Consider the following 25,036-nt stretch of genomic DNA (forward strand, 5'->3'; position numbering starts at 1 on the left):
CATATCAAGCAATGGCTCAAGGATCAGGCCATGGAACTCCTTATAGAACTCACTACAAATCCATTCCGGTCCTGGGGCCCTACCATTTTGCAGATTCTTAATTGCAAACATTATCTCTTCCTTGGTAACAGGGGTATTAAGGAGAGACCTCTGTTCTGGCGGAAATAGTAAGGAGCTCAATCTTAGAAAATAAGTCCTTCATTAGTTTGGGTGCATCATTTGTCAGTTCTGAGGTATAAAGATTCGCATAACATTTCTTAAATGACTAATTTATCCATTTATTTTCATATAGATGGTTGCCATCAGAATCAGTAATTGTAGCAATTGACTGGGAGTCTGCTCTCTTTTTAGCTAGGTACGCCAAATATTTTCCTTTCTATTTTCCTTTTGCCTGACAAATCTCATTTTATTTTCAGCGTCCTGTGTTAGTAGAGAGTCCAACGTTGATCTAAGGACTGATATTTCCTTTAATAGGGCAGGAGTGGGAATTTTTATGTAGTCCTTCTCTTTAGTTGCCAATTCACCCTCTAATGGTTTTTGCTTTTCACATTTTTTCCTGCCTCTTAGTGGCTGAGTATGACATAATCAGACCCCTGGCTTACGCTTTACAGGTTCACCAAAGGAGCAAGGGGTTATCTGTTGATTGAGTGTTAATAAAGAAAAATGCTTTAAACTCCGTAATAAAATATGATGTAAATGTATGGTCTTTAAGAATGGTTGTATTCAATCTCCAATGTTTTGATGGATTGGGTGCCCCTTTGAGTTTTATGTCCAGGATCACCTCAGCATGATCAGATATGACTATGCTTCCTATATTAGCAGATAAAACAGGTGGGGGGGGGAGAGTAAATATTCATTATGGAAATGTCCTGCCCTTTTTAAAGTACCTTTAATTATAACAAAACGACCAAATGTACTTTCACACAATTCAACACCTTAAGTGGTAGGAAGAATTGCCACACCTCTACTTCTGGATGTAAATGATGAGAAAAGCACTTGATCAAACCCTCCTTGTTGCAATTTCAGATGCTACTTATCATCCAAATGAGTTTCTTGCAACAGAGCAATATCAATATTTTATTTTTTCAAAAAATATAGTACTTTTTTCCTTTTAACAGGGTTAGGGCTCTCTCTAATGTTCCATGTACATAAACACAGTCTGTTACCTGCCATTGCACTTTGACCAACCAATATGCAGACTGAATCCTACTCTAAAGATAAGGTGGTACCTTCCCCCATGTGTTGAACTCTCTCCATGTGTTGAACTCTCCCCATTCTCACCGAGCCTAAACAAACTATATGAACCCTGAACCCGAACTATACTACACCCGAAAAATAAACATGTAAAGTTCCACAAGGGGTTTTTCCCGCTAGCAACTCTCCAATGTAGACTCTTAAGTCTGCATAACCATCTGTAACCTTATCATTTATACATATGAAAATCAAATCAATAAAAGAAGATTGAGGCTCTTCCACCTAAGACCAAGCCTGGGCACCAATATACACTACCGGTCAAAAGTTTTAGAACACCTACTTATTCAAGGGTTTTTCTTTATTTTTACTATTTTCTACATTGTAGAATAATAGTGAAGACATCAAAACTATGAAATAACAGATATGGAATCATGTAGTAACCAAAAAAGTGTTAAACAAATCAAAATATATTTTATATTTGAGATTCTTAAAATAGCCACCCTTTGCCTTGATGACAGCTTTGCACACTCTTGGCATTCTCTCAACCAGCTTCATGAGGTACTTACCTGGAATTCATTTCAATTAACAGGTGTGCCTTGTTAAAAGGTAATTTGTGGAATTTCTTTCCTTCTTAATGCGTTTGAGCCAATCAGTTGTGTTGTGACAAGGTAGGGGGTATACAGAAGATAGCCCTATTTGGTAAAATACCAAGTCCACATTATGGCAAGAACAGCTCAAATAAGCAAAGAGAAACGATAGTCCATCATCTATAATATGTGTTCTGGACACTGGCCCAAAATGTATATGGGCCAAAGTTTTTATTGATGGCACGGGACACTCACTTGAGGGTGGTGGAGATGCGGAGGTGTCGGATGCCAGGGGTGGGGAACTGGCGTGAGTTCAGGTAGGAGATGTGCTGCATGACCTTGTCAAAAGCCTTGATGTCATCACCTTCGACGTTCAGAGACGACTGGTTGGGGTTGAACTCCACCTAAAAGAGAAGAGGTGATGGCATAGTGAGCCCCAACTGTTGACGCAAACATCTCGGACGACATTCTACATTTTAGACATTTAGCAGACGCTCTTATCCAGAACAACTTACAGTGAGTGCATTCAAATTTAGAAGACTAAAACCCCTCTTGACTTGGGGCTGTACTCATTTCAATGTAGACTATCTTTTGGGCACTTAGTCCTAACACGCTTATAGGGAAGGACATTCAACAAGCACAGCACTTACACAAATGACTGATGATTGGCTGAGAGAAATGGATGATAAAAAGATTGTGGGGGCTGTTTTGTTAGACTTCAGTGAAGATCTTGACATTATAGATCATAGTCTGCTGCTGGAAAAACGTTTTGTTATGGCTTTACACCCCCTGCTATATTGTGGACAAGGAGTTACCTGTCTAACAGAACAGAGAGGGTGTTCTTTAATGGAAGCCTCTCCAACATAATCCAGGTAGAATCAGGAATTCCCCAGGGCAGCTGTCTAGGCCCCTTACTTTTTTCAATCTTTACTAACGACAAAAGACTAACGTAAAAAAATATGGAGAAAGGGAATGGGTCTGAATACTTTCCGAATGCACTGTAACTGAGGCAAGCAGTAAAATTAGATTTAAAAAACAGATACAAATGCACCTTATGTAACAGTTGGGACCGTGAAGCACACAAAAAATAGGCACAGACACATGCATACACACACACACACACACACACCCTCAAAGCTCATCACTAAGCTAAGGATCCTGGGACTAAACACCTCCCTCTGCAACTGGATCCTGGACTTCCTGACGGGCCGCCCCCTGGTAGTAAGGGTAGGTAACAACACATCTGCCACACTGATCCTCAACACGGGGGCCCCTCAGGGGTGCGTGCTCAGTCCCCTCCTGTACTCCCCGTTCACCCATGACTGCATGGCCAGGCACGACTCCAACACCATCATTAAGTTTGCCGACGACACAACAGTGGTAGGCCTGATCACCGACAACGACGAGACAGCCTATAGGGAGGAGGTCAGAGACCTGGCCGTGTGGTGCCAGGATAACAACCTCTCCCTCAACGTGACCAAGACAAAGGAGATGATTGTGGACTACAGGAAAAAAAAGAGGACTGAGCACGCCCCCATTCTCATCGACAGGGCTGTAGTGGAACAGGTTGAGAACTTCAAGTTCCTTGGTGTCCACATCACCAACGAACTATCATGGTCAAAACACACCAAGACAGTCGTGAAGAGGGCACGACAAAGCCTATTCCCCCTCAGTAGACTGAAAAGATTTGGCATGGGTCCTCAGATCCTCAAAAAATTATACAGCTGCACCATCGAGAGCATCCTGACTGGTTGCATCACCGCCTGGTATGGCAACTGCTTGGCCTCCGACCGCAAGGCACTACAGAGGGTAGTGCGTACGGCCCAGTACATCACTGTCAGAGGAAGGCCCTCAAAATTGTCAAAGACTCCAGCCACCCTAGTCATAGACTGTTCTCTCTGCTACCGCACGGCAAGCGGTACCGGAGTGCCAAGTCTAGGTCCAAAAGACTTCTCAACAGCTTCTACCCCCAAGCCATAAGACTCCTGAACAGCTAATCATGGCTACCCGGACTATTTGCACTGCCCCCCCACCCCATCCTTTTACGCTGCTGCTACTCTGTTAATTATTTATGCATAGTCACTTTAACTCTACCCACATGTACATATTACTTCAACTACCTCAACTAGCCGGTGCCCCCGCACATTGACTCTGCACCGGTACCCCCCTGTATATATAGCCTCCCTACTGTTATTTTATTTGACTTCTGCTCTTTTTTTCTCAACACTTTTTTTGTTGTCGTCTTATCTTTACTTTTTTTTTGTTAAAAATAAATGCACTGTTGGTTAAGGGCTGTAAGTAAGCATTTCACTGTAATGTCTGCACCTGTTGTATTCGGCGCATGTGGCCAATAAAATTTGATTTGATTTGATAACATATGCATTATACACACACGTACACTTGGATTTTGTATTGTAGATATGTGGTAGTGGTGGAGTAGGGGCCTGAGGGCACACATTGTGTTGTGAAATCTGTGAATGTATTGTAATGTTTTTAAAATTGTATAAATGCCTTAATTTTGCTGGACCCCAAAAAGAGTATGGGGATCCATAATAAATACAAATACACTATCAGATTAAATCATTTGCATGATTTGCTACGTTTGCTTCAGAAAGGACAGTTTACTCATTGTACACACAGATAGAAATGAATGCTATGTATGCTGAACCTATGCTGAACCCAAGCCCAGACTGACCAGCAGTGTGCTGCCCTGCCTAGCCCAAGAGGCCCTTTAGCGTTGTAGGGTGAAGATGCCCCAAGACGCTGATCTTTCCCCCACTAAGGGTAAAGGTTAGGATTGTAGGAGGGGAAGCTGATCCTAGATCTGTACCTAGGGGAAACTTCACCCCAGAGCCCCCTAGGCTATAGCTAAACCTCTCACCTTGACGGCCGATGCCACCTCCTCAGGCAGCTGCACGTCCAGGCCCTCTTTGCAGGTGTAAAGGCAGTCGATCACCTCCTTGTTCTCCAGCTTTCCTGAGCGGATCATCAGCCCGGCCAGATTCCCCCGAAAAAACTGGGACATGTGAGCGTTTTCGCCTGGACCCGCCGAAGAGCGGATGAGAAATTCACACACACACACAGTCAGCAATGCGTACAAGTCTACAGACTGACCTTTTCTGGGCCGGCGGTTTGAAGCATGCCGTTTCAATGTGCAGCAAAGCCCGCGTGACTGGCGCTCTCATGTAAGTATATTTTTTTTCTTAGGGGGTAGATCGCCTTTAATATTGCAGATAGATTGTGGCTTCCATCAATGTAATTGTCTGTATCATTTCCAATCATCCATATATATATTTTTTCCTTTATTATTTTCCCCTAAGCCTACCATCCCTCTCCTAGTTGGAGTAAACTAATGGTGAACAACACTCAGGCTTCTACTTCCAGCTTTTACATACTATACAGTGCCTTCGGAAAGTATTCAGACCCCTTGACTTTTTCCACATTTTGTAAGGTTACAGCCTTATTCCAAAATGGATGAATTGTCTTTTTCCCTCATCAATCTACACACAATACCCCATAATGACAAAGCAAAAACGGAAATATCACATTTACTTAAGTATTCACACCCTTTGCTCAGTACTTTGTTGAATCACCGATGGCAGCGATTACAGCCTCAAGTCTTCTTGGGTATGACGTGACAAGCTTGGCACACCTGTATTTGGGGAGTTTCTCCCATTCTTCTCTGCAGATCCTCTCAAGCTCTGTCAGGTTGGATGGGGAGCGTTGCTGCACAGCTATTTTCAGGTCTCTCCAGAGATGTTCGATCGGGTTCAAGTCCAGGCTCTTGCTGGGCCACTCAAGGACATTTAGAGACTTGTCCCGAAGCCACTCCTGCATTGTCTTGGCTGTGTGTTTAGGGTCGTTGTCCTGTTGGAAGGTGAATATTCGCCCCCAGTCTAAGGTCCTGAGCGCTCTGAAGCAGGTTTTCATCAAGGATCTACTTTGCTCTGTTCATCTTTGCCTCGATCCTGACTAGTATGTATCCCAGTACCTGCCACTGAAAAACATCCCCACAGCATGATGCTGCCACAACCATGCTTCACCATAGGGATGGTGCCAGGTTTCCTCCAGACATGACGCTTGGCATTCAGGCCAAAGAGTTCAATCTTGGTTTCATCAGACCAGAGAATCTTGTTTCTCATTGTCTGAGAGTCCTTTAGGTGCCTTTTGGCAAACTCCAAGTGGGCTGTCATGTGCTTTTTACTGAAGAGAGGCTTCCGTCTGGCCACTCTACCATAAAGCCCTGATTGGTGGAGTGCTGCAGAGATGGTTGTCCTTCTGGAAGGTTCTCCCATCTCCACAGAGGAACTGTAGAGCTCTGTCAGAGTGACCATCGGGTTCTTGGTCACCTCCCTGACCAACGCCCTTCTCCCCCAATTGCTCTGTTTGGCCGAGCGGCCAGCTCTAGGAAGAGTCTTGGTGGTTCTTCCATTTAAGAATGACGGAGGCCATTGTGTTCTTGGGGACCTTCAATGCTGCAGAATTTTTTTCGTACCCTTCCCCAGATCTGTGCCTCGACACAATCCTGTCTCGGAGCTCTACGGAAAATTCCATCGACCTCATGGCTTGGTTTTTGCTCTGACATGCACTGTCAACTGTGGGACTTTATATAGACAGGTGTGAGCCTTTCCAAATCATGTCCAATCAATTGAATATATCACAGGTGGACTCCAATTAAGTTGAAGAAACATCTCAAGGATGATCAATGGAAATAGGATGCACCTGAGCTCAATTTTGAGTCTCATAGCAAAGGGTCTGAATACTTATGTAAATAAGTTATTTCAGTTTTTTATTTTTAATACATTTGCAAAGAATTCTAAAAACCTGTTCTCGCTTCGTCAGTATGGGGTATTGTGTGTAGATTGCTGAAAAAAATAAATATTTAATCTATTTTAGAATAAGGCTGTAACGTAGCAAAATGTGGAAAAAGTGAAGGGGTCTGAATACTTTCTGAAGGCACTGTATATAACATAGAACATTACATGGCCACATTGATACGGGTACCACTGTGACTGGTGTCTATCAATGGAAAAAAACTGTCACCATATAACAAAAAAACTCACATTCTCAAACTGAAAGCCTAATTCTAGCATTCTTTCCTTAGACCATCCATATAAGTAGACATTAATTCAAACAATACTGGGGTCTTTGGTGATACATGCAGTCATTGCCACATGTATCACATACCTGCAGCCTATTCCAGAAAGAACCAATGTAGCTAAAGGATTACATCTTAAAACATCCTGACAATTTCTGTTTGTTGTTAATAAATATGATATCTTAAGATAATCTTTTATTGTCAACATTTGCTTTGCATCTAGCCTGGTTCCAGATCTGTTTGTGCTATCATGTCAAATCCAAATGTTTGGCATGACAAGGAGTTGACATGATAGCACAAACAGATCTGGGACCAGGCTACTTTGTGCCTAGTTTACCTTGCCAGCAGGCCCCGATGGTGAGCTGCGTGTCGAACTTGGAGGAGTGCAGGGGGTAGTCTTCGGTTACCAGGAAGGGCTCGATGGTGGCCCCATCCACAAATAGAGCCACGGAGGGGTACTCTACGTTCAGCACGTAGTGGTGCCACTCTTTGTCACACACCTGGGGGCAGAGAGAGAGCAGAGGGGACATGAGGTCAAAGTAAATAATAAAAGACAAGTGTTACGGATACAGGTATCCTGTGTTTTTGTGTGTTTCTACTCTTTCTGCCCTAATCACAGGTGTCCTGTATGTTCCTGATTGGTGGTCGTTGAGGTGTCTGCTGATTGGACCAATCAGTGAACATTCCTGTGAATTGCACCACCTGTTACTCGTTTGTTCAATAACACATCCCAGTTTATAAAACCAGACTTGTGTTTGTTGCAAGAGAGAGAGACTTTTTGCCATATGTGAGTATGGACACGGTGGTGTCCTGTGTGTTGTGTACGCACTAAGTTGTTGGTTACCCTATTGGTAACATTATTAGAATATATTTCTTTACCTGAGTGTGGATACTGTTGTATCCTGTGTACTTATTTAATTGCTGAGTACCCTGTTTAGTAGTTTTGTGTGTTTTTTGGGAAAAGGGGGGTTTAAGCTAGTTGCCCTTGGGCGTACATTACCCGTAGGAAGAAATCTGTCTATAAACACCAGTTAGACCTGAGCGGACCACCCACTGTATTTTTGTATGACTAGCAGTAGCCTAGCGGTTCTTCAGGCAGGCTAGATCAGTTTAGGGGGTTTTACACTATTGTTTCATTTCTTGGGTCCTGCTCAGCCCTTTTTCCCAAACCTTTACCGTGTGTTTAGTAATAAACCATTTGTGTTTGACGGTAGTTCATGGTTGTTGTGTCATTTTTGTTCTCACTGTTCCAGGTCACACTTATAATTTGCATAATTTATGTTACGGGTCTCATGTCCATCCACCCTAGACGTTTAGAGCCACGGGGTTCGTAACATAAAGTGGGGGCTCGTCTGGGATCCTATCTATCCCATGCTACTCGTGCAAATTAGTAAGTGTCTGGTTCAGTGTTGAGCTTGGCAGCTGTACTACCTGTTTTTTTTTGTGTTCAGTAGTCGTCGGCTCGTGTTGCTAGTAGGATGGCTACTTTTGATTTGGAAGCATTTTTGGAAAACCCTACGTGGGAGATTTTTGAGAATTGTCGTAGAGTGGATCTACAGGCTTTGGCTGACCACTTTTCTGTACCCATACCGAGGGGTTTAGTGAAAGCAGAAGTTAGGGAAGTAGTGTTAGCGATATTGTTAAACGAGCGAGTGCTTGAGTTACCGCCGCCTGAGTCTGCTGCTCCTGTAGGGGATGTGGTTGCTGTTCCTGTAAGCCCATCAGTGTCTGAGGACGAGACTAAGGCTCCAGCCACATTGCCCCGTTATGACCCCCTCTCCCCACTGACTGACAGTGATGCCAGGATGGATGTCCGCTCGACACGGCTCCAAATAGAGGCGGAAGAGCGGGCACAAATCAGGCAAGACAAGCTGGAGATGCGTAAAATGGAACTAGAGGCAGAAACAGCGAGGTTAGTCTCTGCTAATACTATGCCTGCTAGTGAGCCATCCTCACCAGCTGTGTCATCTGCTACGTTTGATATTAGTAGGCAGATCACCTTGGTACCTGTGTTCAGGGAGTCAGAGGTTGATTCCTATTTCAGTGTTTTTGAACGTATAGCGGTAGCATTGAAATGGCCCGACGAGGTATGGTGCCTATTACTTCAGTGTAAGCTAACAGGTAAAGCCCAAGAGGTTCTGGCAGCGCTACCTCTTGAAGACAGTTTGAATTATGAGGTGGTCAAAGCTACTGTTCTTCGTGCCTATGAGCTTGTTCCTGAGGCATATCGACAGAGATTTAGGTCTCATAAAAAGTCTCCTACTCAGACTTATGTGGAGTTTGCTAGAGACAAAGGAAATCTGTTTGACAAATGGCACAGTGCTAGTAAGGTAACTGATTTTAACTCTCACGGGAGTTAATCTTGTTAGAAGAGTTTAAAAATTGTTTACCGGAACGCATTGTAGTTTATCTGAACGAACAGAAAGTATCCTCACTGTCGGAAGCGTCTGTATTGGCAGACGAGTTTGTGTTGACGCATAAGAGCGTGTTTTCGGCTCGTACGGAGAGCAGGGCTGCGGAGTTGCTAACTTTTAATCCTAGTCGACCAGCAGTACATCCAGCACGCCCAAAAGATGTGCGTCACTGTTTCTATTGTCATAAGGTGGGACATATAGTTAATGATTGCTTTCTGCTAAAACGCAAACCGGGGATGCCTCAGCACGCCAGGCCGCCAACGGGTGTTGGGCTGATTCGATGCGGTTGTAAGGCCGGAATCAAGACAGAAGCCTCATAGTGAATGTGGTTTGAAAGTCCCTGTCCCAGATCACAGTTATGAACCGTTCATTTTTGAGGGGTTTGTTTCTATATCAGATGATGAAGCGTCTCAGCGTCCAGTTAGAATCCTCAGAGATACTGGTGCGGCGCAGTCGTTCATACTAGCTGATGTGTTGCCCTTGTCTAATAATACATATTGTGGTTCCAGTGTGTTAGTACAAGGAATTGAAATGGGTTTCGTCCCAGTGCCATTGCACTTTGTGAACGTACACTCTGAGTTAGTCAGTGGATTGTTCAGAGTTGGCGTACGTCCGATGTTGCCAGTAAAAGGGGTGACCTTCATAATGGGCAACGATATTGCCGGAGGAAAGGTAATACCCATATTGGAGGTATTGGATAAAAGTGACCAGTCTCTCTCCGAGGAGCTGGCACAGGGTTATCCAGATGTGTTCCCCGCTTGTGCTGTCACACGTGCTCAAGCACGACAAGTGGGTGAAGTGGTAGATTTGTCAGACACGATTCTATTCAGAGAGTGTGACCCAGAGGATAGTTCGGGTGCTACCTCTGGTAAGCTGGTGCAGTCTGACCAACAGCCCAGAGAAAGGAAGAAGGATGTGGAACTTGTTGCTGAAGCAATACAGTTACCAGTTACTCGTGAGCAGCTGATCGCTAACCAACAGGTTGACATTAGTCTGGCTAAATGTTTTTCTAGTGTTGTCTCAGAGGACGAGCTAAAGAAGAAAAACATGGCATACTTCATTGATGGTAATCTCCTCATGCGTAAATGGACATCCCATGTTGACGCTGGCGGAGATTGGAATGCTGTTTACCAAATAGTGATTCCTACAGCCTTTCGACAAAATGTTTTATCCTCGCTCATGATCACCAGTGGTCCGGACATCTGGGAGTCACCAAGACTTATGATCGTGTTTTGCGACATTTCTTTTGGCCTGGCTTAAAACAAGATGTGGCTCAGTTCTGTCGGACTTGCCACACCTGTCAAGTAGTTGGGAAACCGAACCAGGTTATTTCCCCCGCGCCTCTTTGTCCCATACCGGCCATAGGTGAACCATTCGAACATGTGATGGTTGATTGTGTTGGACCATTACCAAAAACAAAATCTGGTAACCAGTTTATGTTGACAATTATGTGTGTGGCCGCCAGGTACCCAGAGGCCATTCCTCTGCGAAGAGGGGTTGGATAATGTGTTGGCAGATGCTTTGTCTCGTGTGTAATGATCTAGGTTTTTTTTTGTTATCCCGGCAGGATGATTATTGAATTTTGGGTGTTGTGATGGTACGTGTGTCGCAAACCATTTTGGTTTGCTCTTTTAAGGGTGGGAGTGTTACGGATACAGGTATCCTGTGTTTTTGTGTGTTTCTACTCTTTCTGCCCTAATCACAGGTGTCCTGTATGTTCCTGATTGGTGGTCGTTGAGGTGTCTGCTGATTGGACCAATCAGTGAACATTCCTGTGAATTGCACCACCTGTTACTCGTTTGTTCAATCACACATCCCAGTTTATAAAACCAGACTTGTGTTTGTTGCAAGAGAGAGAGACTTTTTGCCATATGTGAGTATGGACACGGTGGTGTCCTGTGTGTTGTGTACGCACTAAGTTGTTGGTTACCCTATTGGTAACATTATTAGAATATATTTCTTTACCTGAGTGTGGATACTGTTGTATCCTGTGTACTTATTTAATTGCTGAGTACCCTGTTTAGTAGTTTTGTGTGTTTTTTGGGAAAAGGGGGGGTTTAAGCTAGTTGCCCTTGGGCGTACATTACCCGTAGGAAGAAATCTGTCTATAAACACCAGTTAGACCTGAGCGGACCACCCACTGTATTTTTGTATGACTAGCAGTAGCCTAGCGGTTCTTCAGGCAGGCTAGATCAGTTTAGGGGGTTTTACACTATTGTTTCATTTCTTGGGTCCTGCTCAGCCCTTTTTCCCAAACCTTTACCGTGTGTTTAGTAATAAACCATTTGTGTTTGACGGTAGTTCATGGTTGTTGTGTCATTTTTGTTCTCACTGTTCCAGGTCACACTTATAATTTGCATAATTTATGTTACGGGTCTCATGTCCATCCACCCTAGACGTTTAGAGCCACGGGGTTCGTAACAACAAGGTTCCATCTCAATTTGTCCAAAATCAAATGAAATTAAATTCAAAGTGTGGTTGCTCACCTGGTCCAGTTTCCAGTGGAACTCGGCTGGTTTGTAGTTCTCTGACTCGGCGGGGTCCAGGCGCAGCAGGAGAATGAGGCGGCAGTTGTGGATGTAGAGGGAGTAGTGGTGTCTGTTCATCTCTGTGGGACGGACATCAGATCCGGGTTAAAGGTAGGGTTGCAAAATTCCGGTAACTTTCCCAATATTCCCAAACTTTCCAGAAATCCCGGTTGGCACGATTGACAAACGTACTGTAAACTGAGAAATCATGTAACTAAACTTAACCAAAAAAAAAGAAGAAAATGTACGCAAAAGGCGAAATCGGCTCCATCATTAATTGAATTAGATGGCTCATTTATCACAAAACCCACTGATATTGCCAACTTCTTTAATGATTTTTTCATTGGCAAGATTAGCAAACTTAGGCATCACATGACAACAACAAATTCTCAACCTACACAACCATACCTAAATGACCAAATTATACAGTGGGGAAAAAAAGTATTTAGTCAGCCACCAATTGTGCATGTTCTCCCACTTAAAAAGATGAGAGAGGCCTGTAATTTTCATCATAGGTACACGTCAACTATGACAGAAAAAATGAGAAAAAAAAATCCAGAAAATCACATTGTAGGATATTTATTGAATTTATTTGCAAATTATGGTGGAAAATAAGTATTTGGTCAATAACAAAAGTTTCTCAATACTTTGTTATATACCCTTTGTTGGCAATGACACAGGTCAAACGTTTTCTGTAAGTCTTCACAAGGTTTTCACACACTGTTGCTGGTATTTTGGCCCATTCCTCCATGCAGATCTCCTCTAGAGCAGTGATGTTTTGGGGCTGTCGCTGGGCAACACAGACTTTCAACTCCCTCCAAAGATTTTCTATGGGGTAGAGATCTGGAGACTGGCTAGGCCACTCCAGGACCTTGAAATGCTTCTTACAAAGCCACTCCTTCGTTGCCCGGGCGGTGTGATTGGGATCATTGTCATGCTGAAAGACCCAGCCACGTTTCATCTTCAATGCCCTTGCTGATAGAAGGAGGTTTTCACTCAAAATCTCACGATACATGGCCCCATTCATTCTTTCCTTTACACGGATCAGTCGTCCTGGTCCCTTTGCAGAAAAACAGCCCCAAAACATGATGTTTCCACCCCCATGCTTCACAGTAGGTATGGTGTTCTTTGGATGCACCTCAGCATTCTTTGTCCTCCAAACACGACGAGTTGAGTTTTTACCAAAAAGTTATATTTTGGTTTCATCTGACCATATGACATTCTCCCAATCCTCTTCTGGATCATCCAAATGCACTCTAGCAAACTTCAGACGGGCCTGGACATGTACTGGCTTAAGCAGGGGGACACGTCTTGCACTGCAGGATTTGAGTCCCTGGCGGCGTAGTGTGTTACTGATTGTAGGCTTTGTTACTTTGGTCCCAGCTCTCTGCAGGTCATTCACTAGGTCCCCCCGTGTGGTTCTGGGATTTTTGCTCACCGTTCTTGTGATCATTTTGATCCCACGGGGTGAGATCTTGCGTGGAGCCCCAGATCGAGGGAGATTATCAGTGGTCTTGTATGTCTTCAATTTCCTAATAATTGCTCCCACAGTTGATTTCTTCAAACCAAGCTGCTTACCTATTGCAGATTCAGTCTTCCCAGCCTGGTGCAGGTCTACAATTTTGTTTCTGGTGTCCTTTGACAGCTCTTTGGTCTTGGCCATAGTGGAGTTTGGAGTATGACTGTTTGAGGTTGTGGACAGGTGTCTTTTATACTGATAACAAGTTCAAACAGGTGCCATTAATACGGGTAACGAGTGGAGGACAGAGGAGCCTCTTAAAGAAGAAGTTACAGGTCTGTGAGAGCCAGAAATCTTGCTTGTTTGTAGGTGACCAAATACTTATTTTCCACCATAATTTGCAAATAAATTCATAAAAAATCCTACAATGTGATTTTCTGGAAACATTTTTCTCAATTTGTCTGTCATAGTTGACGTGTACCTATGATTAAAATTACAGGCCTCTCTCATCTTTTTAAGTGGGAGAACTTGCACAATTGGTTGCTGACTAAATACTTTTTTTCCCCACTGTATATGAAAGGCAAGCATTGTAATTTTGAATTCCATAAAGTGAGTGCGGAAGAGGTGAAAACATTGTTGTCTATCAGCCACCTGGGTCTGACAACTTGGATGGAAAATTACTGAGGATGATAGCAGACTATTGCCACACCTATTTGCCATCTCTTCAATCTAAGCATATAGGAAAGTGTGTGCTACAGGGAAGGGCATTCAACATTTATGGAACTTACACAAATGATTGATGATTGGCTGAGAGAAATTGATAAGAAGATTGTGGGAGCTGTTTTGTTAGACTTCAGTGCAGCTTTTGACATTATTGATCATAATCTACTGCTGGAAAAACGTATGTGTTATGGCTTTACATCCCCTGCTATATTGTGGATCGAGAGTTACCTGTCTAACAGAACACAGAGGGTGTTCTTGAATGGAAGCCTTTCCAACATAATCCAGGTAGAGTCAGGCATTCCCCAAGGCAGCGGTCTAGGCCCCTTACTTTTTTCAATCTTTACTAATGACCTGGCACTGAGTAAAGCGTTTGTGTCTATGTATGCTAATGAATCAACAGCTACCACAGAAAGTGAAATCACTGCAACACTTAACAAAGAGCTGCAGTCAGTTTCAAACTGGGTGGCAAGAAATAAACTGGTCCTAAATATTTCAAAAACTAAAAGCATTGCATTTGGGACAAATCATTCACTAAACCTAAACTAAATCTTGTAATGAATAATGTGGAAATTGAGCATGTTGAGGAGACTAAACTGCTTGGTGTAACCCTGGATTGTAAACTGTCATGGTCAAAACATAGTGATGCAACGGTAGCTAAAATGGGGAGAGGTCTGTCCATAATAAAGCACCGCTCTGCTTTCTTGACATCGCTATCAACAAAACAAGTCCTACTGGCCCTACTGTTGTCGCACTGTCCAGTCATATGGTCAAGTGCCACAAAGAGGGACATAGGCAAATTACAATTGGCCAAGAACAGAGTAGCACGGCTGGCCCTTGGATGTCCACAGAGAGCCAGCATTGATAATATGCATGTCAATCTCTCCTGGCTCAGGGTGGAGGAGAGATTGACTGCATCACTGCTTGTCTTTGTGAGAGGTATTGACATGTTGAAATCAATGAGCTGTCTGTTTAAGCGACTAGCGCACAGCTCAGACACCCATGCATACCCCACAAGACATGCCACAAGAGGTCTCTTCACAGTCCCCAAGTCCAGAACAGACTATGGGAAATGCACAGTACTACATAGAGCCATGATTACATGGAACTTTATTCCACATCATGTAACTCAGTCAAGCAGTAAAATCAGATTTAAAAAACTGATAAAACTGCAAGTTATGGAACAGCACGGACTGTGAAGAGACACACACACAGCATTTTAATATTGTTATTTTCATGTATTATTGATTTTGTATTGTAGATATGTTATGGTAGAGTAGTGTGTACTAATGTGTTGTGTTATTGTTCTATTGTATGAAATTATGATTAGCAGCAGCTAATGGGGATCTGGAATAAAATACTAAAACAATATACAAAATACAGCTGATAAGGTTAAGATGATCATTTCAGGATATCAGCACAATGGAACCAATAAAATTGCAGCAAAAGTACAAACCCCTCCCACCTAGCACTCCAGTCAGACTGAAGCAAACACTTAAACTATATAAAATATTTCAAATAGTATTTGAAGCCAGGTCTGCAGCACATTGACCTAGATTTGGTATGTATTGCATTTGGATTTGGTATGTATTACTGTGAGGGTAGTGTACCTGTTTTGTCCGAGTTACAGAGGATGGTCTCCTTCTCCCTGGCCCCGGGGCCGTGCCTCATCCACACTGAGATGGTGAAGGGCTCCTTCAGGCTGGTGTTCACCACGCCCTCGGGCACCTTGATGGCCTGCGTGCCGTTGAACTCAAACACCTGGTGGCTGTCATGTCCGTTATCCGTGGGCAGACCTACAGTCCAGTTGGCAGAGCTGCTGGGCGCAGGCAGTAGTTCCACCGTGCCAGCACTGGCACCTGAGAAAGACAAACATACACACAGAATTCCAGGTTTAGACACAAATGCACAATGCTACAGATTGGAAAAGCGATGACACGTTTTCACCGGGTAAAAAAAAAAAAAATCATCAAATCAAATCCACTTTGGGTAGGTTATCTTGGAATGGGACTGCATTACGAGGAATGGATATTGTATGGCACATTGCTTGTTTGGCAGAGATACATGCTCTGAGCTACAGTACAGTGCCTTCGGAAAGTATTCAGACCCCTTGACCTTATCCACATTTATATTCTAAAATTGATTAAATTCATTTTTTCCCTCAATCTACACACAATACCCTATAATGACAAAACGAAAACAGGTTTTTAGAAAAGTTAGCTAATTTATTAAAAATACAAAAACAGAAATACTTTATTTACATAGGTATTCAGACCCTTTGCTATGAGACTCGAAATTGAGCTCAGGTGCATCCTGTTTCCATTGATCATCCTTGAGGTGTTTCTACAACTTGATTGGAGTCCACTTGTGGTAAATTCAATTCATTGGACATGATTTGGAAAGGCACACACCTGTCTATATAAGGTCCCACAGTTGACAGTGCATGTCAGAGCAAAAACCAAGCCATGAGGTCGAATGAATTGTCCGTAGAGCTCCGAGACAGGATTGTGTTGAGGCACAGATCTGGGGAAGGGTACCAAAACAATTCAGCAGCATTGAAGGTCCCCAAGAACACAGTGGCCTCCATTATTCTTAAATGGAAGAAGTTTGGATCCACCAAGACTCTTCCTAGAGCTGGCCGCCCGGCCAAACTGAGCAATCGGGGGAGAAGGGCCTTGGTCAGGGAGGTGACCAAGCACCCGATGGTCACTCCGAAAGAGCTCCAGAGTTCCTCTGTGGAGATGGGAGAACCTTCCAGAAAGACAACCATCTCTGCAGCACTCCACCAATCAGGCCTTTATGGTTGAGTGGCCAGACGGAAGCCACTCCTCAGTAAAAGGCAAATGACAGCCCGCTTGGAGTTTGCCAAAAGGCACCTAAAGACTCTCAGACCATGAGAAACAAGATTCTCTGGTCTGATGAAACCAAGATTGAACTCGGCAGGGACTGGGAGACTAGTCAGGATCGAGGGAAAGATGAACGGAGCAATGTACAGAGATATCCTTGATGAAAACCTGCTCCAGAGCGCTCAGGACCTCAGACACCTTCCAACAGGACAACGGCCCTAAGCACACAGCCAAGACAACGCAGGAGTGGCTTCGGGACGAGTCCTTGCATGGCCTAGGCAGAGCCCGGACTTGAACCCGATCAAACATCTCTGGTGTGCCAAGCTTGTAGCGTCATACCCCAGATGACTCGAGGCTGTAATCGCCGCCAAAGGTGCTTCAACAAAGTACTGAGTAAAGGGACTGAATACTCATGTAAATGTGATATTTCCGTTTTTTATTTATAAATTATAGGGTATTGTGTGTAGATTGATGAGAATAGTTCTTTTTAAAATCCATTTTAGAATAAGGCTGTAACGTAACAAAATGTGGAAAAAGTCAAGGGGTCTGAATACTTTCCGAATGTACTGTATATCATGGTGGTTTTTGTTGTAAGTTTAGGGTTTCTCACCGCACAGCTTGTGCAGCGACTTCTCGGAGTAGGTGTCTCGGTCGCAGCCCTTTCCGATGTGATTGGTTTCCAGCTCAATGTTGACCTGGATGGAGGTGATTGTCTCCTCGCAGGTCTCCAAGTGCATGCTGGGGAAAAGGGCCAGACTGCCTGTGCCAGGTTCGTACTCGATCCTCTTGTTGAAGCCTGAGAGAGAGAAAGACAGCTGTGGTCAATGCTCTGTTTATTCATTAGGCAGTGACTCTGAAGCTGGCTAAGAGAGGAAAAACTTGAGGATTGAATGATTGCATTTATCCTTGCAGAGTCCCTCTGTTCATCACAGAGACTAGATTTTTACATTTTAGTCATTTAGCAGACGCTCTTATCCAGAGTGACTTACAGTTAGTGCATACATTATTTATTTTTATTTTTTCATACTGCCCCCCCGTGGGAATCGAACCTACCAACTGAGCTACATCCCTGCCGGCCATTCCCTCCCCTACCCTGGACGACGCTGGGCCAATTGTGCGCCAGCTACGACAGAGCCTGGATTCGAACCAGGATCTCTAGTGGCACAGCTAGCTGCGTTGCAGTGCCTTAGACCACTGCGCCACTCGGGAGGACAGATAGATAGATGCACTCAAACAGTTCCTGAAGCCATTTGGGAGTTACTGAAAGAGGAGGGCCTTTGATACCTTGCCAGCTGGGCTTGCAGGTGGGCTTAATGCTGATCTTGACCAGGACATCTTCTGAGGCACGGTTCTTCCCACAGTCGTAGGCAGTCACCGTCAGCTTGTACATGCGCTCTTTGCTGTAGTTCAGCTTCTCTGTGTTCTTGATGAAGCCTGAGTGGAGGAGGGACAAAGAATTTAGGTGATTTTAGCTTTTTATTGACGGAACGCTAACAGGCTACAGGTGTGCTAAGATCAATGGTAAACATTGCACAACCTTTTAAAATCGGATATACAGTGCCTTCAGAAAGTACTCATACCACTTGACTTTTTCCATATTTTGTTGTGTTACAGCCTGAATTTAAAATGGATTAAATTGAGATTGTGTGTCAATACCCCACAATGTCAAAGTGGAATTATGTTTTTTTGGTTTTTAATTGTTTTTAATTAATTAAAAATGAAAAGTTGAAATGTTTTGGGTCAATAAGTATTCAACCCCTTTGTTATTGCATGCCTAAATAAGTTGAGGAGTAAAAATGTGCTTTACAAGTCGCAGAATTAGTTGCATGGTCTCACTGTGTGCAATAATAGTGTTTACCTTGATTTATGAATGATTACCTCATCTCTGTGGTGGCAGCATCATGTTATGGGAATGCTTGTAATTGTTAAGGATTGGGGAGTTTTTAAGGATAAAAAAGAAACAGAGTGAAGCTAAGCATAGGGAAAATCCTAGAGGAAAACCTGGTTCAGTCTGCTTTCCAACAGACACTGGGAGATGAATTCATCTTTCAGCAGGACAATAACCTAAAACACAAGGCCAAATCTACACTGGAGTTGCTTACCAAGAAGACAGTGAATGTTTCTCAGTGGCCGAGTTCCAATTTTGACTCAAATCTACTTCAAAAAATCTATGGCAAGACCTGAAAATGGTTGTCTAGCAATGATCAACAACCAATTTGACAGAGCTTGAATAATTGTTTTAAGAATAATGGGCAAATGTTGCACAATCCAGGTGTGGAAAGCTCTTAGAGACTTACCTAGAAAGACTCACAGCTGTAATCGTTGCCAAAAGTGCTTCTACAAAGTATTGACTCAGGGATACTTACGTCAATTAGATATTTCAGTATTTCATTTTCAATAAATGTCCTTACAATTTCTAAAAACATGTTTTCACTTTGTCATTATGGGGTATTGTGTGTAGATTAGTGAGAGAGAAAAAATATACAGTGGGGAAAAAAAGTATTTAGTCAGCCACCAATTGTGCAAGTTCTCCCACTTAAAAAGATGAGAGAGGCCTGTAATTTTCATCATAGGTACACGTCAACTATGACAGACAAAATGAGAAAAAAAAAATACAGAAAATCTTGGCCATAGTGGAGTTTGGAGTGTGACTGTTTGAGGTTGTGGACAGGTGTCTTTTATACTGATAACAAGTTCAAACAGGTGCCATTAATACAGATAACGAGTGGAGGACAGAGGAGCCTCTTAAAGAAGAAGTTACAGGTCTGTGAGAGCCAGAAATCTTGCTTGTTTGTAGGTGACCAAATACTTATTTTCCACCATAATTTGCAAATAAATTCATTAAAAATCCTACAATGTGATTTTCTGGATTTTTCTTTCTCAATTTGTCTGTCATAGTTGACGTGTACCTATGATGAAAATTACAGGCCTCTCTCATCTTTTTAAGTGGGAGAACTTGCACAATTGGTGGCTGACTAAATACTTTTTTCCCCACTGTATTTAATCAATTTTGAATTCAGGCTGTAACAACAAAATGTGGAATACGTCAAGGGGTATGAATACTTTCCGAAGGCACTGTAGACACGCAAGTAATCATCATAATACAGAGATTGGCAAGTGCAAGCCTCCACTTCAAAGGCAAAGTGTTTTCAAAATGATGGCCTTAATGTTTACCGAGATCAATGAAAAATGTGAAGCCGTTTGGGGTCCTTACCGTCTTTGTCGACGATGAAGGGCACATCGGGGGTGACGATTGCGTAGCTGCAGATCTGGCTGAACTGGAATGAGCAGTCGGCGTCCACCGCCTCCACCTTTAGGATGCTATCATACTTCTTGCCCTCGATGACCGTGGCTTTGTATGACTTCTCCTTGAACACGGGCGAATACTCGTTGACGTCATTCACTTGGATGTGGACAATGGCCCTGGTAGGGTCAAAGTTAAATGGGTGACGACAGACGGACTGAACAAAAAGATGCATCAAATACACAAGCTACATTCAACTGTTAATTACAGTCTCTATTTAGAGATTCTAACTAAGTAATCTGTGTAAATCAGTTTTAGGATGGATCGTATTGCATCTGATCACAGTTTATCATAATGTTGCATTACAACTGGATAACTTTGATAATTACTAACATACTCAAGAATAGTAAGGAAGGATAGTTCAACGTGGGCAAGGGAGACCTCTGAAATTGGAGACAGTAATCATCTTCTTGTCTCCAACGTAACAAATTCAACATGCCTGCTGTGGGGTAAAGGTACTCTAATTTCTCACTCAAAGTACCAATAGTCTTGATGGATCACTGAGTGTGCACATTTTCCTTCCAACCTTTACTTGATTGGTCTTAATTTGAGCAAGTTTGTTACTGCAGGACAATAATCCTGCAGCAACAGGAAATGTGAATTATTATGTGGACATATAACCAATTGACATTTTTGTAGGGGTTAATACATTTTTTGTCTGAAATTTCAAAGTGGAAATTACAAACTTCAGAAGCCTTTTTAAACTGTCAATACACTACAAGTTGAACATTTCGTGCATTGCAGGAAAGTTATTGTCTGGCTACCCAGACTCCTTGCTCTGGCCTAGTGCTGAGCGATTAGTGCTTTTTGAGGTCGGTTCGGTTTTGCTACAATTATTTTAAAGATATCACAGTTTTCGTAAAAAATTACTTTTTACCACCTTTTTCTCCCCAATTGGTAGTTACAGTCTTGTCCCATCGCTGCAACTCACATACGGACTCGGGAGAGGCGAAGGTCGAGAGCCATACGTCCCCCGAAACACGACCCCGCCAAGCCGCACTGCTTCTTGACACACTTCTCGCTTAACCCGGAAGCCAGCCGCACCAATGTGTCTGAGGAAACACCGTACAGCTGGCAACCGAAGTCAGCTAGAGTGTGATGGAACAGGGACATCCTGGCCAGCCAAACCCTTCCCTAACCTGGACGACGCTGGGCCAATTGTGCGCCGCCTCATGGGTCTCCCGGTCGCAGCCGGCTGTGACACAGCCTGGGATCGAACCTGGGTCTGTAGTGACGCATCTAACACTGCGATGCAGTGCCTTAGACCGCTGCGCCACTCGGGAGGCCGTTGTTTTTTCAGTTTTGATTTGAAAAAAACAACAACATTAAATGCACTTTGCATTATGTGGGTTGAATGCTGTAACAACACAGAATAAACAATTAATAAAAGTCCCATGATGGTAGTGACTGCCCATCACTTATCAACCATAATTTATTCACATTACTTTAATAAAATATTTCAGTTGTGTATATTACATTTGTTTTATTTATTATTTCATTCAAAGTCATCATCTCATCTCTATAGAGCTGCTGCCTATGCTGTCTGACAAAATTACTATTTTGTAGTTCTTCAAAGTAAGTAAGGCAGGGTTCCCCAACTGGCGGTGGTTTTATTTGGCCCCCCAAGTTTTCTGAGTAAAAACAAAATATATACATATTTTGGGGGTCGGGTGGAATTTTCATTGTTGGACATAAAAGACTGTAAAAAACACCAGGAAATCAGCTCCAATTGATTTTAATTGAAGAAATCTGTTTCCAAGTATTCCCACACATTATAGAGAGACACGACATGATCGTATGCAAGGTTTGAAATTATTATTTTAGTCAAACATGATATCGGTTTGGGCTTCTTGCGGTCAATTTGCAGTCTACAAATTATTTGTAATTATGTCCCACCCCACGACCATCCGCTCAAGAAAAATTTAAAATCACCCCTGGTTGAATCTAGTTGATGATCCCTGAAAAAAGGCATACTTTTATGACTGCTGAATACCAACTATCCAATCACTTAGATAATGTATTTTCAGGTAGAGATACCTCGCAAAGCAACAGCTATGTCACCTCACGTAGCAGGCGTAAAATAAACACAGACCGGACAAGTACAGTGGGTATAGAAAGTCACCACCCCCTTTCAAAATATTCACCTTTTGTTGCCTTACAGCCTGAAATGAAAACACATAAAATTAGACTTTATTTACACACAGTAACCCACAATATCCAAGTGAGAAAACAAAATGTATTACAAGTAAAACAGTAAAATACCCTATGTGGATAAGTGAACACCCCCCCTTAGAATTGCAATTGCAAACTTGCTGAGGTATAACCAACCACCTTCCAGATCAAAAATCAAGCCTATTGGCTTCCATCTGTGATCACTTGTAGTGACTTTAAGTAGTTCAGAATAAAAGCAGTTGTTCATGGAGGACTCCACTGCTTAGTAGTGCAATTCAAAGCAAAGAATCCACTGTGGGCGGAAAGGTACTTTCAAAAGATCGATGAGATAAAGTTGGGGATGGATATAAAAATATTTCAAAGACTTTGTCTATCCCTCGGCGCACAGTTAAGACCATTATTAAGAAGTGGAAGGTGTATGGCACCACCCAGACCCTGCATAGATCAGGCCGTCCCGCCAAACTGGATGACCGGGCAAGGAGGAGACTGATCAGAGAGGCTACCAAGAAGCCAATGGCGACTTTGAAGGAGCTTCAGGCCTTTATGGCAAAGACTGATCAATGTGTGGATGTGACCACAATATCACAAACGCTCCACAAATCTGGCCTCTATGCGAGGGTGGCAAGAAAAAAAAAACACTCCTCAAAAAAAGCCACATCAAGTCTCGTTTGAGCTATGCCAGAAATCAAATGGGAAGATGGTTTACGTTTCAACATGACAATAACCCAAAGCACACCGCCAAAAGCAACCGTACAGTGGCTGAAGGACAAGAAGGTGAATGTCCTTGAGTGGCCTAGTCAGAGCCCCGACCTAAATCCTATCGAGAATCTGTGGAATGACTTGAGTGTAGTCCATGAGCGGTCACCATGCATGAGTTTTTTTTTTTTTACTTGGATATTGTGGGTTACTGTGTGTAAATAATGCCAGAAAAAGTCTGATTTTATGTGTTTTCATTTCAGGCTGTAAGGCAACAAAAGGTGAACATTTTGAAAGAGGGTGGTGACTTTCTATACCAACTGTAGATGCACAATTAATTATGGTCATTGTAGTTAATTACCACATTTTACGCACTAAACTATGTAGAATATTGGCCTGTTGGAAACTACAACTCTATACTACACTGCACATTTCAGGCTGGATCTGATTCATCGCTAGAGAAACTGTGCGATGTGCGCATTTAGCTCACAGAAAAAAAAACTAATGAAATGGAACTCAAATAATTGAAGTCGGTCAATTAGTTGTTTAAAAACCTTAAATTGATCAGCACTACTCCGGCCAAATTCGTCATTGGCTTTAATACTCTGATTGGTTAGAGACGATCCAATTGCTAATGACTTCGTTTTGTACAACACCCCATGTGCCCCTCATCACCACAAACAACTTCAGTGATGGCAGTCTCAGACTAAAGTATGTAGCGAACAACAGAGCAGCGAAATAATTTAGTGTGAGTCATCAGGACAGGAATGTTCTGCTGCAACAGGATGATCAAAATAATATCTGTATGTTGGTGTAATATACACTGAGTATACAAACCATTAAGAACATCTGATTTTTCCATGACAGACTGACCAGGTGAAAGCTATGATCCCTTATTGATGTCACTTGTTAAATCCACTTCAGATCAGTGTAGATCACATATGTCAGAGTCAAGGCCCGCGGGCCACATCCGGCCCGCGAGAAGGTTTTTTACGGCCCCTGGGATGATCTTGATTTATTATTAGAACCGGCCCGCAGACCGCAGCAAGCCGGCAGCCCGCAGATCTTTTACACGCACCAATACTACATTTCCCACAATGCAACGGTGACGCACCGAGCAGTAGGCTGCTTCATTTCAATATTTATTGGCACAGCAGTCGTCAGCATCACAGTAAAATTAACTTTCAGATACCCATCAAAAATGGCAAAACGGAAGGTGGACACTGAGAACCGGGGGTTTCAAACAAGGTGGGAGTCGGAGTATATGTTCACGGAGGTAGCTGGAAAACCTGTGTGTCTTCTGTGTGGAGAAAGTGTGGCGGTACTGAAAGAGTATAATCTGAGACGACATTATGAAACGAAACACGCGGACAAAAACAAGAATATGGACATGGAACAAAGGCTACAAAAGGCAGAGGAATTAAAACGAGGCCTCAAATCTCGACAGGCTCTGTTCAAAAAAGCCAAATCACAAGGCCAGGCTGCTGTCAAGGCCAGTTTTATTTTGGCAGAAGAGATCGCTAAATCAGCCCGGCCATTCACTAGACTATATGCGTCATTTAAAAATTTTTCAATGAACATTCGAACAGTCCGGCCCTCGGCTTGTAGCTAAATTTTTTATTTGGCCCTCCGTCCATTTGACTTTGACACCCCTGGTGTAGATGAAGGGGAGGAGACAGGTTAAAGAAGGATTTTCAAGCCTTGAGACAATTGAGACATGGATTGTGTATGTGTGCCATTCAGAGGGTGAATGGACAAGACAAAAAATGAAAGTGCCTTTGAACGGGGTACGGTAGTAGGTGCCAGGCGCACTGGTTTGTGTCAATAACTGCAACGCTGCTGGGTTTTCACGCTCAACAGTTTCCCGTGTGTATCAAGAATGGTCCACTGCCCAAAGGACCTCCAGCCAACTTAACACAACTGTGGGAAGCATTGGAGTGAACATGGGCCAGCATGCCTGTGGAACGCTTTCAACAACTTGTAGAGTCCATGCTCTGACATATTAAGGCTGTTCTGAG

At 43.1% G+C, this 25,036-nt stretch overlaps 1 protein-coding gene across 2 annotated transcripts in view; it reads right to left on the minus strand.

Moving 5' to 3' along the window:
* LOC121546009 (calsyntenin-1) overlaps positions 1-25,036 on the minus strand; it is a 119,949-nt gene that overhangs the window by 32,107 nt on the left and 62,806 nt on the right. For both annotated transcript variants that reach the window (XM_041856971.2, XM_041856970.2), the window contains 8 exons: positions 20,061-20,269; positions 18,131-18,280; positions 17,457-17,642; positions 15,611-15,859; positions 11,780-11,901; positions 7,217-7,379; positions 4,663-4,820; positions 2,037-2,185 (listed from right to left, as the gene is read on the minus strand). In XM_041856971.2, coding sequence (XP_041712905.1) covers positions 2,037-2,185; positions 4,663-4,820; positions 7,217-7,379; positions 11,780-11,901; positions 15,611-15,859; positions 17,457-17,642; positions 18,131-18,280; positions 20,061-20,269 — 1,386 coding nt within the window. The remainder of the gene's footprint in view (positions 1-2,036; positions 2,186-4,662; positions 4,821-7,216; positions 7,380-11,779; positions 11,902-15,610; positions 15,860-17,456; positions 17,643-18,130; positions 18,281-20,060; positions 20,270-25,036) is intronic.

The sequence above is a fragment of the Coregonus clupeaformis genome, chromosome 30 (genome assembly GCF_020615455.1).
Source record: "Coregonus clupeaformis isolate EN_2021a chromosome 30, ASM2061545v1, whole genome shotgun sequence".
Classification (NCBI taxonomy): domain Eukaryota; kingdom Metazoa; phylum Chordata; class Actinopteri; order Salmoniformes; family Salmonidae; genus Coregonus; species Coregonus clupeaformis.